This window comes from Epinephelus lanceolatus, chromosome 21, assembly GCF_041903045.1.
Source record: "Epinephelus lanceolatus isolate andai-2023 chromosome 21, ASM4190304v1, whole genome shotgun sequence".
NCBI lineage: Eukaryota > Metazoa > Chordata > Actinopteri > Perciformes > Serranidae > Epinephelus > Epinephelus lanceolatus.
The window spans coordinates 8,557,169-8,574,781 of record NC_135754.1 but is presented as its reverse complement, the minus strand read 5'-3'; the positions used below and the strand labels follow the sequence as shown (position 1 = coordinate 8,574,781).

At 43.4% G+C, this 17,613-nt stretch overlaps 1 protein-coding gene across 12 annotated transcripts in view; it reads right to left on the bottom strand.

The window, feature by feature from the left end:
- Positions 1–2,855: 2,855 nt before the first annotated feature.
- myocd (myocardin) overlaps positions 2,856–17,613 on the bottom strand; it is a 150,188-nt gene continuing 135,430 nt past the window's right edge. For 9 of the 12 annotated variants that reach the window (XM_033612052.2, XM_033612049.2, XM_033612056.2 and 6 more), the window contains 10 exons: positions 15,170–15,354; positions 13,076–13,180; positions 12,623–12,939; positions 12,147–12,303; positions 11,533–12,051; positions 9,309–9,800; positions 6,780–6,920; positions 6,230–6,358; positions 4,160–4,217; positions 2,856–3,984 (listed from right to left, as the gene is read on the bottom strand). In XM_033612052.2, coding sequence (XP_033467943.1) covers positions 3,368–3,984; positions 4,160–4,217; positions 6,230–6,358; positions 6,780–6,920; positions 9,309–9,800; positions 11,533–12,051; positions 12,147–12,303; positions 12,623–12,939; positions 13,076–13,180; positions 15,170–15,354 — 2,720 coding nt within the window. In that variant the 3' untranslated portion in view covers positions 2,856–3,367. The remainder of the gene's footprint in view (positions 3,985–4,159; positions 4,218–6,229; positions 6,359–6,779; positions 6,921–9,308; positions 9,801–11,532; positions 12,052–12,146; positions 12,304–12,622; positions 12,940–13,075; positions 13,181–15,169; positions 15,355–17,613) is intronic. The other 3 variants (XM_033612054.2, XM_033612055.2, XM_033612057.2) reach the window with 3 other exon arrangements.

Genomic DNA, 17,613 nt, shown 5'->3' with positions numbered 1-17,613 from the left:
AAAGCTACAAGCTAGCTTGCACTGCTAGTGTTTACCAAAGCACCTGCCTGTCACCACAGCTGTGGATCATAGCAGCAGGAGCCACTTTTCAAAACACTTTGCTATTTGGGGGAAGCCTCTTGCAGGCCGACGGTTACCACCTGGCGGTTTGAAAGCAGCTTTAGTAAGAATGTGGGTCATGCCTTTGCCATCCTAGGAAAAAAAAAAAAAAAAAACATTGCGTCTGGTAAACATGAACACGGTTGGCTTAGCTTAGCTAGCTTAGCACAACAAACAGGCAAACTGCTAGCCTGACTGTAATAAGATCCACCTGCCAGGGCAAATAAAGCTCACTAATTAACACGTTATATTTCATTTGTTTAATTCGTACAAAAACCAAAGTGTAAAAACAAGTTTTGATTTTCAGAGGGCTTATGTGCTGGATTCATTTAAAAGATACGTGTTAGTCAGTGAGCATTACAGGTGCTAGCTGAGATAAATTTGACTAAGAGAGAGGCTGAAAATGTTGCCGAGAACAGGGAGGTACATAGGCTTGTGGCCTACTGTTTCACAGGCAGCAGTAAGTTAGCTAGCAGGCTAGGTGTTTCCCAGTTTCCAGTCTTTATGTAAGCAAAGCTAATACAGTGCCCCAGGGATGACATTTTTCTGTTGGCCAACATAGAAGTTAGCATTGCACTGGTTCCCCCTGCAAAAAGGTCTATGGGATTTTTGCATTGGATTTTGGATTATTGCTGAAAATAAACTCTGTGACTAACAAATGATTATGATACTTGCACGTTTTGTTCAGCAAGATAATTTTCACAAATGAACACCACTTTTGTGATCATTGAAGTCTAAACGCAATCACCAGAAGTAAAAAGCTAACGTTGGCTATAAAGAAACTACACCATGGTCACATGAGCTGACATCACCACCATAACAAGTCTGTAAAGCTCTGTTTGGCATGGTTCAGCATGATGATCTGTAGTCTCATTTAGCCACTTGTTAGCAACCGCCTTTTTAAAAATACATAGAAGCTTAAACGTTCACGAGAGGGGTATTTACTGACATATTTTATGGCATAGAACAAAACGTCAAAGTCTCTTAGGCTTGTGGTAATCACAGACCTTATTTCAGGCATCTAACCAAAAACCCATTCAAAACCCCACTGACTTCAAGATGACGGAACCAGGAGTGCAACAGTGCTACCTCATTTGTGGGTTTTACGACTCATTCCTGGGGCACTCTATGGGCTGCAGCCAAATATTTAGTGTAGCCTATAGATATTAGAGTGGTATTGATTTTCTCATCTAACTCCCTCCTTGAACTTTTTACATGTGTTAAAAACACAAATACTGACCTAAACTAAAAACCATGAAGGTAATTTGAGTCTGAAATTCTCTCATTAGTGTAATTACTGTGTGTAAAGGCTGGCTCTGGTACACATTTATGCTGTGTTAACATGCAATATTCACAGTAAAGATCTGAATATATTACATTTTCCTATTCACAAGTGCTAAGAATGGACATGTCCACTTCATAGGATTCTTTAAAGAAAGTGATTTAAGTAAGCATGGCTTTTCCAAGTGGTTCCTTCACTTTGTATCACATTTTAAGAGAACTGATTTACTAAGAAATGTCCATGGTCAAAATGGCAGTACTGGAGTTTTTCCATTAAATCAAAGAGCCCCAATCTATTAGAAAGGAATGTCAGTATAAATACAGGATAAATATAAAAACACAAAATAAATAACTGTGGCCTGGGAATAGAAAGGGTGACATTTTAAGTATATAAATTTTCTAATAAGAAAAAACAGCAATTAAGTTGCATTTTTCATAAATATTTTTCTCTGATTTTGCTGCTCAAGAATAACTGATGTTGACTTATGTTGGCACTTTCTATATTAAAGGGAAAGTTCACTCAAAAATTGAAAAAAAAAAAAAAAGAAAAAAAAAACGTGTTTTTCCTATTACCTGTCAGGCCTTTTATTAATCTAGATTGTTTTGGTGTGAGTTGCAGAGTGTTGGAGATATCAGCCCTAGAGCTATCTACCTTGTCTCCAATATTCAGTTGGAGTTCAGCAGAAGAAGAAGAAAATAATTTCCTACATGAAACTGCTCCCAACAAGGTTTGTGGATTATTTTGAGTATCTGGGTGGGTAAGGATTTCTGGAACTGCTGTTGAGTTTTAAAATGTATTTTTTGTGGCACTTTGGACACCATAAGCTGAGTGCCATCTAGTTCCATTATATTGGAGACAAGGCGGTCATCTTTATGGCCGATATCTCTAACACTCTCCAACTCACACCAAAACAAACTAGACTGATAATACAGGCAGGGGGACAAATATGAATTTTTGAATTTGAGGTGAACTGTCCCTTTAATGTCTATCAACAGCTTTCAGGGGAATAGCACAGTACTAACACATTGAAAAGGGGAAACTGGTATAAAAAGATTGTAATAAAAAGTTGTTGGAATAAGGCACAGGTTTTTTGCCGATTAAAATTGATAAGACCAAAGGTTTCTCAAAGACATTCATTTCTCTCCATAATGTCATTCTGTGGATAACTACGCCAAATAGTGAAAAGAAAGTTGTATAAAAAAATCCTTCAAAGAAATGACAACCATTTCTACACACGTATTCTAAGCTCAAGCAAACTGTGACAAATGTGTATGTAGCTAGAGGTGCACAGTGAGATAAGTTTGTCATATTTACATTGTTTGATAAACTGATTACATAATACACTTGATTTGTGGTTTGTGTCTTCTCCCACACCACTGACAAAATATATGCAGACGTCAACTTGTCTCTGTCAGTACAGTTAAGATATTTACAAAATGGCCATACTAAGCAATCCAATTCACCTTGTAATTCCTTTCTTTTTTTCCAGTAATACAAACATAGACTCAGAAAATATACAATGATTGTCAAAATGTGTCTTCAAGTCTAGGTGGTGTAACACTGATATTGCATAAAGTGTTGGTAGAACACTGTAATCTCGTAATCCATTATCTAGAAAATCCTTCATGTGTCCACTGTTATACTTATTTGGTAGTTGTGCACATCGTTGTCCAAAAATGGCAAAGAACATGTTAAAAAGCACCTAGTCCTTGGATTCTGGGTATGATGACAGCATGAGAAGCTCATTTCTATGAAGTAGAGAGAATAAGTCAAAATATAATTCTGTAGTTCGACTTTTGACTTAGCCGTCAATTTTTGAAGGTAGGCTTACAGTCTACTTAATGTTACATCCCACTGATTTATGACAAGAGGCACATTCTGGCACTTGGACTAAAGCTGTTAGAAGTCAATGTTTCTTTGGTATGGTCATGGCTGATATCAGCGGTCCGTACAGCTACTTGGCGGCTGATGGCTAGCACGTTGCTTTCACCAGTGTTCCAGGTGAAGGTCCATGGCAGAGTTTAAGTTAATGTCTGTGACATCCAGGAACTCTGTGTTGAAGATGCTGGGCCCACTGGGTGGAGCAATACTGAAGGCTGTGGCCGAGCTGGGTGGCGTCAGGTCCAGCCACTCCATCGTCTCCCATGGCGTCTCGCTGAAAGTCATGCTGACCATTCCCTGCACCTCAGGGACGGTGGACACCTTGGTGCCGATGGGCGACAGAGGGGTGTCCATCAGATCTCTGTTGGTTAGAAGTTTGTCCTGCTGGGGATGGTGAGGGTGGCGGTGGTGGTTGTGGGGGCTGCCATACCCTTCGCCATCTCTGTTCCCTTCGTCTTCCTGCCCCCCGTCCTCAGTAGGCATTTTGAGAAGGGCCACCTCCCCTCCCCGGCCAACTGGACTTCCCAGCAGATTCTCCAGGTGGCTCTCAGTGATGTGATTGGCTGAGTGGTCGTAAGGGAGCTGGCTGGGGGACAGGTGTTCGTAGTGTCTGTGGAACCTCGGGATGAGGAGGCCGGGACACCCTGGGGACACAGTAATGTGAGGCACAACTTTGGTTACAGAGGCCCTCTCCCTCTCTTCTCTGGCGTTAGCTGGCATCTCTTGAAGAGAAAGAGGAGAGGAGGGAGGGTCACAGCAGGTACTGGGATCCCATACCAATGTGTGGGGCACACTGTGTTGACAGTGCACTTGGTGATTTATATGTAGCTTTTAAACCATCCTGCATATGCCTGTGCACTACTAGCTATGCTAATAATCTGTGGAATTTCACATTACCTCCACTCTCTATCAGCACATCCAGAAGTTCGTCCATCTGCTGACTTCTGGTCAGTTGCTGTAACAGTAATAAGAAAGTGATTCTTTTATTAATTGAACAATGTTTTAACAATTAAAATTCAATCCAATTATAATAAAGGATTGTATATGAAAAATATGCAAGCTTTCAAGCAGTCCACAAAGACTTGCAGAGAGTTTTGGTAATACAAACTTTTCTTGGAGACATACCAGTTTAGCTGCCAAGATAAAACTAGCTTAAGACGAAAAGAGACACACTTTCTCTACAGACAAAATTCCATCTCCACCCATTGTACTGGGGTGGAGATGTCTCAGAGACAGAAATTTGGACATTTGTACACAAGCTAGCACACCTACAGTATATCACTATACCCCTCTCTCTCTGTCATTTGGGTGAACAATGTTAGCTTTTCTAGGTTAGTTAACAAGTGTCAAACTGCTTTAGTGTCTAGTTCAACTCGTTGGTTAACTTTCGTTGCTGACAACATCACCAAAGTTGTGGTTAAAATTCCATTCATATTTTATAGATTTTGACCGTAAGAGGTTGCTCTTCACCAGGAAGCTATAACAGCTCGACCGATTCTGGATTTGAGATCTACATAAACGTTGATATATAACAGTTTAAAAAAAATCCAAGAACAATATATTGGGCAGTATTTTGGAGAGTAAACTCTTACCATTTGATAAGAATTCCTAAAAGGAGCTGTTTATGACATTCAGAGCATTAATATAGCCGCAAACCACAACCTGCTATTTAAAGATAAAGTGGAGTACTGGCTTTCTAAGCAGAGAACTGAGTCACACTACCTCTGTGTGTAATCCCAGTTTCTCTCTCAACGTTTCTCTGTTTGCTGTTGTGATAGACAATCCAGAAGTGTGTGTGTTAGTGCATGTGAGTCCCTGTGTGTGTCTGCCAGTGCTCATATGACAGTTACTGCATATAACACTGTCCCAACCCATGGCGATGTTGCATAAGCGTAGTGCCCACCCTCTGATTCCCCCCCTGGTTCCCTCCTGGTTAACACTGTTAGCTATGTCAACACCATGGATGTATAAAGAGAACTGGATACAGTGTTGGAGGCAGGACCTTGTTCATTCTTATGAAAGTTGCTTAGTGGCGCATGAAGCCAAAAAAGCCTGATTTCCAGGATCTTCCACATTGTAGGGCCCATAAAGCAAGCACACTAGAGACTTCACCTGCTGAGCTGCTAACTTCTGCCAGCCGAGTGGCTACTTCCAGTTTAGTCCTCTGCTAACATGAATGGGGATAAAATGATTTAAATCATGTAACTATTCTACACTACTTCTATACTGCTACCGGACTGAACGGATGAAATCCTGACTGTCTTTTGGGGTTCTATAGCACCATGTGACGTCCCTGGACAGTGTAATTCCACATTTGGCCACTGTGGAAAATTGACTTTAAAGCCTTGCACTGTTCCTGGGGGCTTGTTAGAACTGTTGCCATTGTTAGCACTGTTATTGTAGTAAGCACTGCTAGCTGCTGACTCAGCCACCTCCATGTTGAGAACCATATGCAGACAACTATGGATCTTAGATATGCTCTGAATATCGTACACAGCTCCCTCAAGATTTGTAGACTTTTTCTGTGACCAAGACACATACTGAGCAGTATGTTTTACAGTTGAAAAACTTGTTAGTGCTCTTTGTTTGCGAACTATGTCAAAGAGACCCTGTTTCTAAATGACCTCAAACATATTTGACATTTCTGTACTGTTAATATTGGCTGAGTCAAGCCAATTTATCGGTTGGGCTCTAGTAGCTTCAGGTCAACTATTAAGAATTACATCTGCCTTCAAAAAATGTTTGTACAACTAAAACAGCAATCTGCTTCAGACTTGGTAAAGGGTGGAAAGTTAGTGCAGTGAACAAAGCAAATGGATGAGTAAAAGAGATGCAATACAGGTGATGGATTGAAAGAGACAAAAAAAGAGGAGACAGGAGGAAAAGTGGGATTAGAGCAACGCCGATAGGTCAATAAAATCTCTGGCCAGCCATTATCTACTGAATTTTGCATGAATTCCAGTTTACCTGCTTCACTGCATCCTCATAGCATGGGGGCTGTCTTAAGACTGATGCATCTGAATCTGAGCTACTGAAGGCAGGGGGAGGGACCTGGCACTTTAAGCCAACATGCCGAGGAGAGGGCATTACTGACATCTATATGAGACATAGGTGAAAAGTGACGTTAGCCCACCAAGTAGAATAGGGGAGCTTACCAAATGTGAGTGTACTACAGATTTTTTTAAAAAAAGCAAAAAGAACTTTTAATCAGGCCCTTGTGATCGAATCATCTCATCACATTAAACAAAAAAGGAAAGGGTTGGCGTTGTGTTCTCGTACAGGAAAAGTCACCAACATGTGAAGGAATATGTGATGAAAACAGAGGGACTCGGAGATATGACAAGAGCGACAAGGCACCTCATAACAAAAGACAATCATATGGAGTCAGAGACAGATCACAAATGAATAGAAAAGAGAAAAACGGTTACGTGAACGTGAGGTGATTCAGATGATTCAGAAGTACATGACACTGACGTGACAACATTGCAAATGCTTTTCTTATTGACATAATGTTTACCTTAGGTTGCATATTCTGGTTCTCAGACTTGGCTGAGCCACTGTGGCCACAGTCAGTTGAGTTGGGAAAGACTCCCTGAAGGGCTCTTTGGTCAGAAGGATAAGAACAGTTCACCGCCTGGCCACCGTTCTTCTGCTGCATCTGTAGTTAGCCAAAAGTAAAATGGAACCACGTTATCATATCATATACATGAAGGCAACATCATATTTTCCACTGGATGATTGGTGACTTGGTTTATTGGCATTTCAACCACCTTTACACCTTACATTAAAATGTATTTTGGTAGACTGGATTGCAATAGGATAGTTGTTTACATTTAAGATGGACTGTGATCCAATCGGCCAAACCACCATGGGTGGTCAGGGATGCATTGTGACCACATTAAACACAAGTGTAAACTTTTTTCAAACCACAAACAACAACATGGGCAGACATTAGTAATTATGCGGGACTGTGCCAAACCAGCAAGGTTGTAGCTATTAGCCAGTTAGCAAGCTAGAAGAAGAAGAAGAGGAACGCCTATGGATATTAAAGACACTCGTGGATGGAGTCAAGACAATCGCAACTGAGCCATTTATGAAGCCAACGCTGGACTGGTCCTGGACAGAGTGATTGGATCTTAATCAGATCTCAATGTGGACACTTGAAATGCGCATTAATACCAAGTGTAAACGTGATCAGGTTAAACTGATTTCAGGAAGCACAGCAGGGAACATCTTCCACCTTTCATAGGGGATGAATGTGTGGAAAGGGTTCAGAACTTCAGATTTCTTGGCATCCACATCTCCAATAACCTCACCTGGTCTGTCAATACTACGACTGCGGTGAAAAGGGCTCAACGACGTCTGCATTTCCTGAGGCTTCTGAGAAGGGACGGTCTGAATACACAGCTGCTGGTGGTATTCTACCGTTCTGCCATTGAAAGCATACTGGTGTACTGCATCACAGTCTGGCATGCTGGCTGTTCTGCGATGGACAAGAAGGCTCAGCAGAAGGTAATAAAAACTGCCCAAAAAATCATCGGCTGTTCTCTCCCCTCCCTTGATGACATCGCCAGTAGCCGCTATCTCAGCAGAGCCTCAACCATCATCACAGACTGTACGCATCCTGGTCACCATCTGTTCCACCTTCTGCCCTCTGGGAGGTGCTACAGATCACTACTACCAGATTCAATCGCAGCTTTTTTCCGACAGCAATACGCACCCTGAACGGACTCAATAACACACACACCACACACCACTAATGCTCCTTCCGTGCAATACAAATAATTGACTCTTCTTCTCCATGTGCAATATTCTTGTTTTATTGATTGATTTTATCTATTTATTTATTTATGTATGTATGATCTAAGTTTTTTTCTAAGTTTATTTATTTATAATCTAAGTTTTTTTCAAAGTTTATTTAATTTATTAATCCCCCTGAGGGGAAATTCAATGTTTTCACTCTTGCTTGTCAATAACACAGGTCCGAAAGACACACACATGCACAAACAGGACCTCCACAAAGTGGAGAGATGTCAGAGTGAGGGGGCTGCCCTTGGTGAGGCGCCAAGCGGTTGGGGGGGTTCGGTGCCTTGCTCAGGGGCACCTCGGCAGTGCTCAGGAGGTGAACTGGCACTTCTCCAGCCACCAGTCCACACTCCATATTTTGGTCCGGACGGGGACTCGAGCAGGCAACCCTCCGGTTCCCAACCCAAGTCCCTATGGACTGAGCTACTGCCGCCCCAGATCTGAGATGAGATATGTGAATCTGGCACCTAACAGAGCAGCACTTTGAATTTTGTTGTATTGTTCTCAATATAAATGACAATAAAGGCACTTTGACTTTGATCATATCTGGATACAAGACAGATTTTAATTCATGGGGAAAAGGGGGTCTTCCTCTAGCACCATCATCTGGTCAAAATGTTAATTTCTCCAATACTTTATTTACAGAGTTGAGGAGTAACTAGTTATGTGTAATTGTTACATGTTGTTACATGTAAATTACAGTTACTAATCAAAATGTTGTCGATTACAAAGAGGTTCCATCCGAATATTCTTTTTGGTAAAAAGCTCATATATAAAATATAACATTCATTCTGTTGCTTTGAATCTTTTCACCATGCAGGAATACCTTCTTTTAGCATATTTCTGAAAAATGTCGATCAGCAAAGCTGTTGGGACAAATTTAAATGCAAAACCATCAAGGGTAGGAGGGCTTACACATAGCTGTCCCTACATCCAGACAGGCTCCATTCATCAAGAAGTATGTGCTCAAATTTTGAGTACTGTTTTTGATTGGTTCTCTTATTTGTATTTGCACCGCCTCTTGTCTGCCAATCAAATCAATGCGAATTGCTCTAGGTAGCTGGTGTCTGCCATTGCCTGGCTGCAACCAGCCAACGTTGCCAAGGCAGGTGGCCATGTCATTGAACATTTGTATTTCCAACCTTGGTATTTTCTATCACTTGGTATAATATTAGATAAATTGTCTGACTTCTCCACGGAACATTTAAGAGTAATACTTGTGTCCATAAATACATCATACCTGCATGTTGCGTGCTCTGTTATTGCTCTGGGGGTGGGGGTGACCACAGCCGTCCCTCCCCAATGGAGGTGATAGCAAGTAGGGGTTGTTAGGAGATGAAGGCTGGGGGCTGCTGGAAGGCTTTCCGATGGGGGAGTCTTGTGGTGAGCACTGTGGACTGAGGAAAGCGGACATTGTGGAGGGGCTGCCAGAGGAAGTGTCCATACACTGTGGCCCACTGGGGCCCCCCATGTTTGAGAGGGGGTTGTTGCAGTGTCCAATATCCTCCATGCAGCTGCCAGGAGAGCTCTTCAGCTGTTTGGGAGAGGACAGAGGGCAGCTGGAGGACAAGGACATGGGCTCCTGCTTGATAGTCACCCCAAAGAAGTGCTGGCCCATCATGGCTGGAGTCTGCTGGTGGTGCATGGAGGGGTGAGATGGAGGAGGAGCAGTGTCCTGTGTTGCTCCATAGCAGCGTTTCCTTTTGTGGAGCTGCATCCTTAGCTCTTCAACCTAGCAGGAATGGTGATAAAGGTGAATGTGTCAGTCGATATTTAAATACAGTACAGGCCAAAAGTTTGGACACACCTTCTCATTCAATGCGTTTTCTTTATTTTCATGACTATTTACATTGTAGATTCCACTGAAGGCATCAAAACTATGAATGAACACATGTGGAGTTATGTACTTAACAAAAAAAGGTGAAATAACTGAAAACATGTTTTATATTCTAGTTTCTTCAAAATAGCCACCCTTTGCTCTGATTACTGCTTTGCACACTCTTGGCATTCTCTCCATGAGCTTCAAGAGGTAGTCACCTGAAATGGTTTTCCAACAGTCTTGAAGGAGTTCCCAGAGGTGTTTAGCACTTGTTGGCCCCTTTGCCTTCACTCTGCGGTCCAGCTCACCCCAAACCATCTCGATTGGGTTCAGGTCCAGTGACTGTGGAGGCCAGGTCATCTGCCGCAGCACTCCATCACTCTCCTTCTTGGTCAAATAGCCCTTACACAGCCTGGAGGTGTGTTTGGGGTCATTGTCCTGTTGAAAAATAAATGATCGTCCAACTAAACGCAAACCGGATGGGATGGCATGTCGCTGCAGGATGCTGTGGTAGCCATGCTGGTTCAATGTGCCTTCAATTTTGAATAAATCCCCAACAGTGTCACCAGCAAAACACCCCCACACCATCACACCTCCTCCTCCATGCTTCACAGTGGGAACCAGGCATGTGGAATCCATCCGTTCACCTTTTCTGCGTCTCACAAAGACACGGCGGTTGGAACCAAAGATCTCAAATTTGGACTCATCAGACCAAAGCACAGATTTCCACTGGTCTAATGTCCATTCCTTGTGTTTCTTGGACCAAACAAATCTCTTCTGCTTGTTGCCTCTCCTTAGTAGTGGTTTCCTAGCAGCTATTTGACCATGAAGGCCTGATTGGTGCAGTCTCCTCTTAACAGTTGTTCTAGAGATGGGTCTGCTGCTAGAACTCTGTGTGGCATTCATCTGGTCTCTGATCTCAGCTGCTGTTAACTTGCGATTTCTGAGGCCGGTGACTCGGATGAACTTATCCTCAGAAGCAGAGGTGACTCTTGGTCTTCCTTTCCTGGGTCGGTCCTCATGTGTGCCAGTTTCGTTGTAGCGCTTGATGGTTTTTGCGACTCCACTTGGGGACACATTTAAAGTTTTTGCAATTTTCCGGACTGACTGACCTTCATTTCTTAAAGTAATGATGGCCACTCGTTTTTCTTTAGTTAGCTGATTGGTTCTTGCCATAATATGAATTTTAACAGTTGTCCAATAGGGCTGTCGGCTGTGTATTAACCTGACTTCTGCACAACACAACTGATGGTCCCAACCCCATTGATAAAGCAAGAAATTCCACTAATTAACCCTGATAAGGCACACCTGTGAAGTGGAAACCATTTCAGGTGACTACCTCTTGAAGCTCATGGAGAGAATGCCAAGAGTGTGCAAAGCAGTAATCAGAGCAAAGGGTGGCTATTTTGAAGAAACTAGAATATAAAACATGTTTTCAGTTATTTCACCTTTTTTTGTTAAGTACATAACTCCACATGCGTTCATTCATAGTTTTGATGCCTTCAGTGAGAATCTACAATGTAAATAGTCATGAAAATAAAGAAAACGCATTGAATGAGAAGGTGTGTCCAAACTTTTGGCCTGTACTGTATATGTATTTTGATAATTAAGGTTATTGTAGATTGGTACACTGCCGTCTACTCACCTGTCTCTGCTCCTGATGCAGCTTCCATGTCAGCTCCTCAATCACCTTCTGCTTTTCCACCAGCATCTTATCTTTTTCAGCATCCACTCCATCCATACCTCCACCCTCCCCCACCCTTGGTCCTCCCCCTCCCAGGCCGTCCTCCATGCTGAGTTGGGCTGGAGACGGCTGGAGGGCGAACTGTGTTGGCGAGGACATGGGCACGTCGCTGAAGCTGTCAGGAAGAGAGCCGCTGAGGGACAGCTCTGAGGAGGCCGGAGAGATGGGAGGGGTGGAGGAGGTGCTGGGGTAAGGGTAGTAGCCTCCCTGGGAGAGGGCGCTGGAGGAGGATGGGGACTGGTAGGAGGACAGGGATCCTGTGGGTGTGACAGGGAAGGTCACTGTGGTGATGTCAGAGGAGCCCGAGGGCGAGGAGCTGGTATTGGAGTCCTTGAAAGGTCGTAGTCGCTCGATGAGGGCTGTCTTGGTGCCGGAGACGGGCATGCCTCGAATACGCAGGTGCTGCCTGAGCTCTGAAACCTTACATAGCACAGAAAGAGGCATGTCAACATCAACAAGTCAACAAGTCCCGTAGGCTCTTTTTTGAAAACTTAACGTCACTTTGTAACACCTACTTTAAGGTCATCCAGATTAGCTGGCAGGGGCCCAGGTTTGACCGGGGAGATGTTACTTTGGTTGGCATATGTGTTCTTGACCGGGGACGACGAGTTACTGTTGGCTTGGCTGGATGGAGCACTGGAGCTACAAGCTGATAGCTGCTCACTGGCTCCTCTGAAATGGCAAAATATTAGTAGATTAGTTGTAGTGAAGTAAAAATAGCAACAGTAACCGCTTTTTAATAAGGCACTCTTTATAAATGTTGTAACAAATGGTATTAATGGTTAATAAGTCTTCTGCTAAAGCTTTATTGATCAGCTAGCCTTGAATTTGAAGTTAATATGTTGCTGATTGTTAAATGAAGCCGATTGCCCTAATGACCCTTTATGAATGACCTATTAATAATGGAGTGTGTCTAATTGTCTAATAAGCCATTAAGTATACAGGTTTAAAAACTAGTATTCAGATATATCAGATTTACTGTGTGACTCACTTTTGGGTTTGGGTCGGTGGGTGAGGCTGGTAGCTGAAAGCAGGCTGCCGCTGCTGGGCCTGAGTCTGTTGGGTGTGTGTGTGCTGCTGCGACTGCTGCGACTGTGAATGTGTGTGAGCGTGCTTCTGCTGGCTGAGGATCTGCAGCTGCAGGAAGAGCTGCTGCTGCTGGAGGAGTCGGGCGTAAGCTGAGTCCATGGGTGGTGGGGACTTCTCAGCCTTCTGGTCCGGAGGAATGTACTGATGGTACTTGAGCTTCTTCACCTTTGGCTTCACATCTTTGGGCTTCTTGTGTCGGTTCTTGTCTGACGTCTTGGACTGCTCAGAGAAAGGAGGGTGAGATAGTATGATGGTCTTAACTGGGCATTTGAAAATAAAAAGTTTTAAGTCAAGAAGAGTAACTTAATTAAGTAGTAAAGTTATGATGAATGTAAATTCTTCAAATGTTGCTGACCTTGACGATAGCAGGAACAGGTATTGGGGGAGTAGCCTGGCTGTTGTTGGCACCAGACAGCCCTTCATCCTGGCTTTGATCAGGTGGGTCTCGGGTTGCGCCTCCCTGTTCACAAATAAAAACACTCCTTTTTGTGTGGGTTTACTCAGAGTCACTCTAACACACCAGCTTCCCAAACATACATTTATATGTTGACTATGTTTATGTACTGGACTTCTGGCACTTGTGGTTCTGGGCATGTTTCACTATTTATTTATTTATTTATTTATTGCATTTTATAGATTAAACAGTCCATTGGCTTATTGGAAAGCAAGACTACAGCCTCACTATAGTGTCAGCTGTGTGAAGCTCTACTTGGTCACTACTTGGATATGGCCAGCTTGTTCTCAACCACTGGTTTGTGGTGTCCAATTTTGAAGGCTCTAGATCAGCATTTTAATGTAGCCATTTTGGATATTTGGAACCAGAAGTGACCATTGTCGAGAGTGTGGTTCTGACTAAGACGCCGAGCACACTATCAGCAGACAGCCACTCATAGCGGCAATAGGCCTGACTAAAATTTAAACAAGTAAGCTATTTAAAAATTCACCCCCTGTACAGCTGAAAGGAATGTTGAAATTAGCTTTCGACATCAAAACTGTTTTTTGTATCAGGCTATAAACATGTCAGTTTCAGCTCTAAAATTGGACATGCTCATATGGGGGACTATGGGGATTGAATGACTTCTGGAGCCAGCCTCAAGTGGCCATTTGAGGAACTGTAGTTTCTGGCACTCCCACATTGGCTTCATATTTCAGCCCCACAGGTTGCCGCTTGGTCACAGCAGTGCTTTCCACAAAATGCTATCATCAGCATGCTAACATGCTCACAGTGACAGTGCCAACATGCTCTTGTTTAACAAACAGTGGTGATCACTGACTCTGGGGGCCCCAGGCAAAGAAGACTGACATTTACACCTAACGTTGTATGTATGGTAGTTACGGGGAGTTCGCTGACTGTCCTAACTAACAGTATCCAGCTGTGCTATGGCAGCTAGAAGAGGCCACACTTTTTTTTGAGGCAGCAGTGGATGACTGAATGTGCCTTTATGGGAGGTTGACAGGGCTTTATCGCTGCAAAATGTGCCAGTGTAAGTGGCCATCACGGTCCCCTTTTCCCGACATTTTTTTGGGGGTCCCAAAACATTAGTGTGGATTGTCTCTCTGGATGGTGTCCCCTGTTAAGATGTTAATGTTTACCTTTTTTATGCTTATTTTAGTTAATGTACTAATTAGCACCAAACACTAAGTATGATGGGAATGCCTTTAATTACTCTTCATCCTTAATTTGGTAAACTGTTAAGTATTGATTGTCAGTTCAAAGGGATCATACAATGGCTTGATGGATAAACCCTCAAAAACACACCAATTAGCTCACAGTATATGGTAAAAGTAAATTAAAGTAGGTAGTTGTTGTCCTTTTATTATTTTTTTACTCTGATGACATTATTTTCTCTGATTGTACAATTTAAGTCAGTTTTTTCCTGCAGTAACTTCCCCTTTAAAGTTGAACTGAGGACTGCTTTCAAGACAGTTGGTTTGTAATCCAAATGGAATAATTACACCCAAAAATGCACATAGATTGATGTTTCATTTGTGAAAGTGTTCCACAAAGCTCTCAACAATAATTTCCAGTTGCTGATTCAGAGCCGATGATTCAGTTGGAGCATTTCAGAGACAGAAGTCTGACCGATATAAACAGTCATGTTCTGGCATGAATTTCAATCAAGTGACCGTTGCTGGTGTGACCGTTGGAATGAGGTCACCGTGAGTGAAAGGTAAGCAGCCAGGAAATAAAGGCAGCTGTGCAGGCAGGATGGAATGTGTCACCTGCCTAGTGCAACTCAGTCCAACACTCGGTGGAAAACTGGAGGCTGAGGAGGGTGGTGCAGTTCACTCTGACACCACAAGGGGGCAGGAGAAGCAAAGCAGTGGCAACAGCTGTGAGAGTCGCAACAATGTCAGAGTGAAGAGCATACGGAGGAAAACAGAGCAGAGATGGAGGGAATTCAGGCATCTTTGACCTCAATGCTGTCAAGAGACAGATGAGTCGTACCTGTCGTGGGCTGGTGAGGGCAGGTGAAGAAGAGGAGGAGGGCGTACTGCCAACAGCCTCCGATGAAGGGCAGGCTGAGCCCTGTGACTCATCACTGTGGTGCTGCTCTGGAGACAGACTCTCACTGCTGCTGTCCTCCTCAAATGCATAAGAATCCTCCTGCTTGGGGAACTTACCGTGGTTTACTGTAAGAAAAGCAAAGAGGGAGAAGGAAGGGTCAATATGCATTACTTTAAGAGTACTGAGAAAATGAAAAGATATAACAGTCTGCTTTTACGTGATACTTTGATCCTTATTTTAGTTGTTTATTGATTATGATAACACTGAGATCCTGCTGAGATCTGTGAACACAGCATCGTTGCAAAAAAGGAGCCAGAAACATGAGCAGTCAGAGGATCGGGCAGGTTGTGAAAAAGCCAGGAGTTTACCTAGATTGTCTTAAGCAATTTATTTGGAGGTAAATCTGAAGGTGTGCGCATCCAAAATTTCCAAATAATCCCTCAGTGCACAGGAAAACTAAGTGCGCACATCTATGGCAAGCACAGTGGGCCTTTAATCCTGAATTAAATGCTCTGATATTTTCTTACAACGAGTGATGTGCGCTACACAAATACAAACATTTTCTGCTTATGTAAAAACACTTTAAAGAGATTTCTGTGTTTCTGTTTGTGTCTTCTCCCTGGTTTGAAGTCAGGAAAAGGTGATGTCTTGACTTCTGTGCACCAATCAGATTTTGTTTTTGTTTCTTTTCTCAATCAAAATGTGTTAACAGATCTGGGGTCGTTTGCTTATGTTGCCGAGCCGACTCTGCTAATTTGCAGTCAGTAGTGATTAACAGGACTGATCCTGTGTTTGCACTGACCTGTTTGTGGGCAGCTCAGATGCACATTGCAAAGCGCAGCACGTTCCCTATGTGACCAGCGGTATTCACACACTGCCTGTCTGTCACTGACACCTAGTACAACACTCAGCCTGGAGGTGTTACGCTGCGTGGGTGAGAGACTGACACTGCCTCTTCACATCCACTGTGCTCCTGATTGGCTTGGCTGATAGTGAGCAATGCTTTAATTGGATGAGCTAAGAGCGGCTATCTAACAGAGCTGACGGGACAGAGCCAGGGATAGAGGTTGGTGTGTGTGTGTGTGTATGTCAGTGTTTGTGTGTGCACAGAGAGGTATAAGATTCTCTTTTTGTATCCAAACATGTGACAGGCAGGAACAGACCCTGGTTTCAATCAAAGCACCAGGCCCATTCTGTGCAACTCAATGACCTTGCAACACACACACACACAGCTTAGTGCACAGCATTGTCTTAAATGCCATTTCCTCCCACCTGTTCATGTTTAACTCATTCACTCTCCACAGTCACAAACACCAACACACACTCTGAACGGGTCATGTGTGAATTTGCTCGTCTGTGTGTGCCCTCTCTGCTACATGTGCTCTAGTACATGCTGTTTCCATGAGTCTTTAAGACAATTTGATGTCAGTGGGAGATTGAGATGGCAGAATTGCAGGAAATCTGTGAGCCGTGTACACTTCCGCTTTTCAAGTGGCTGATTTAGAAGTTACGGCGGGTCACATAGTTTCCAAAATTACCGGACAGAGGTTGAAACAATCGTTGGGAGTGTTGTGTCAGGCGATATAGAGCTTTAAGGTGAGGGGTTAATGCTGTAGGCGAGGGGAACGCAACAGCCTGGTCCTGTCACAGAGCTTTGTAGGTGACTGGAGCCATCAAGGCCAGTTAAAGCACAGACAAAAGCAGGGAGGAGGGGTGGGGGGGGTACAAACATACTCACAGGTACGCCCACACAAGGATGCACTCAAACTCAAACACACACATCGCCACTTCGGAAGAAAATGGGTGGACCCAAATACAGCTGCTGTTCATCTCAATAAACGGCGCTCCCCTCCTCCTGCAGAGGTAGTGTAAACCAGCTGACTGCAGGCCTCCGTTTCTTTTACGCAACATGTTTACTGGAAGCTCAAGGGGGCAAACATAAAATCTCTAAAACACCAGAGTCTAAAAAACACTAGTCGCACTGCCAAGAATGATATAGAGACAGTGAGCAACATGTTGAGGATTAGAAGGCAAACAGTCAGAGGTCTGAGCGGCGCAGTGGGACAGCTCAGGCCTGATGCTTTGCACGGTGCTAAATCAATGGAGTGTCTAAGCATGCATGTTGTGCACTTGCTTAAATCAAAGACTGGAGGAGGCTGCCCGTACACTTCAGTCCACAATATGCATTTGTAAACGCACCTCATATAAAAGGAAACAAGCCTTTTCCTCAACATTCTTGGAAACCCAGGCTGGATCAAGAGTTTTTCTGAAATGTTCTAAAATATGTAAATAACATTCTCTGTGCACGAAATACAAATAAATACTTTTTCCTGCCAAGAAATTTGGATCACATTAAGGAGGAAAAACAGGAAACAGGTACTGAA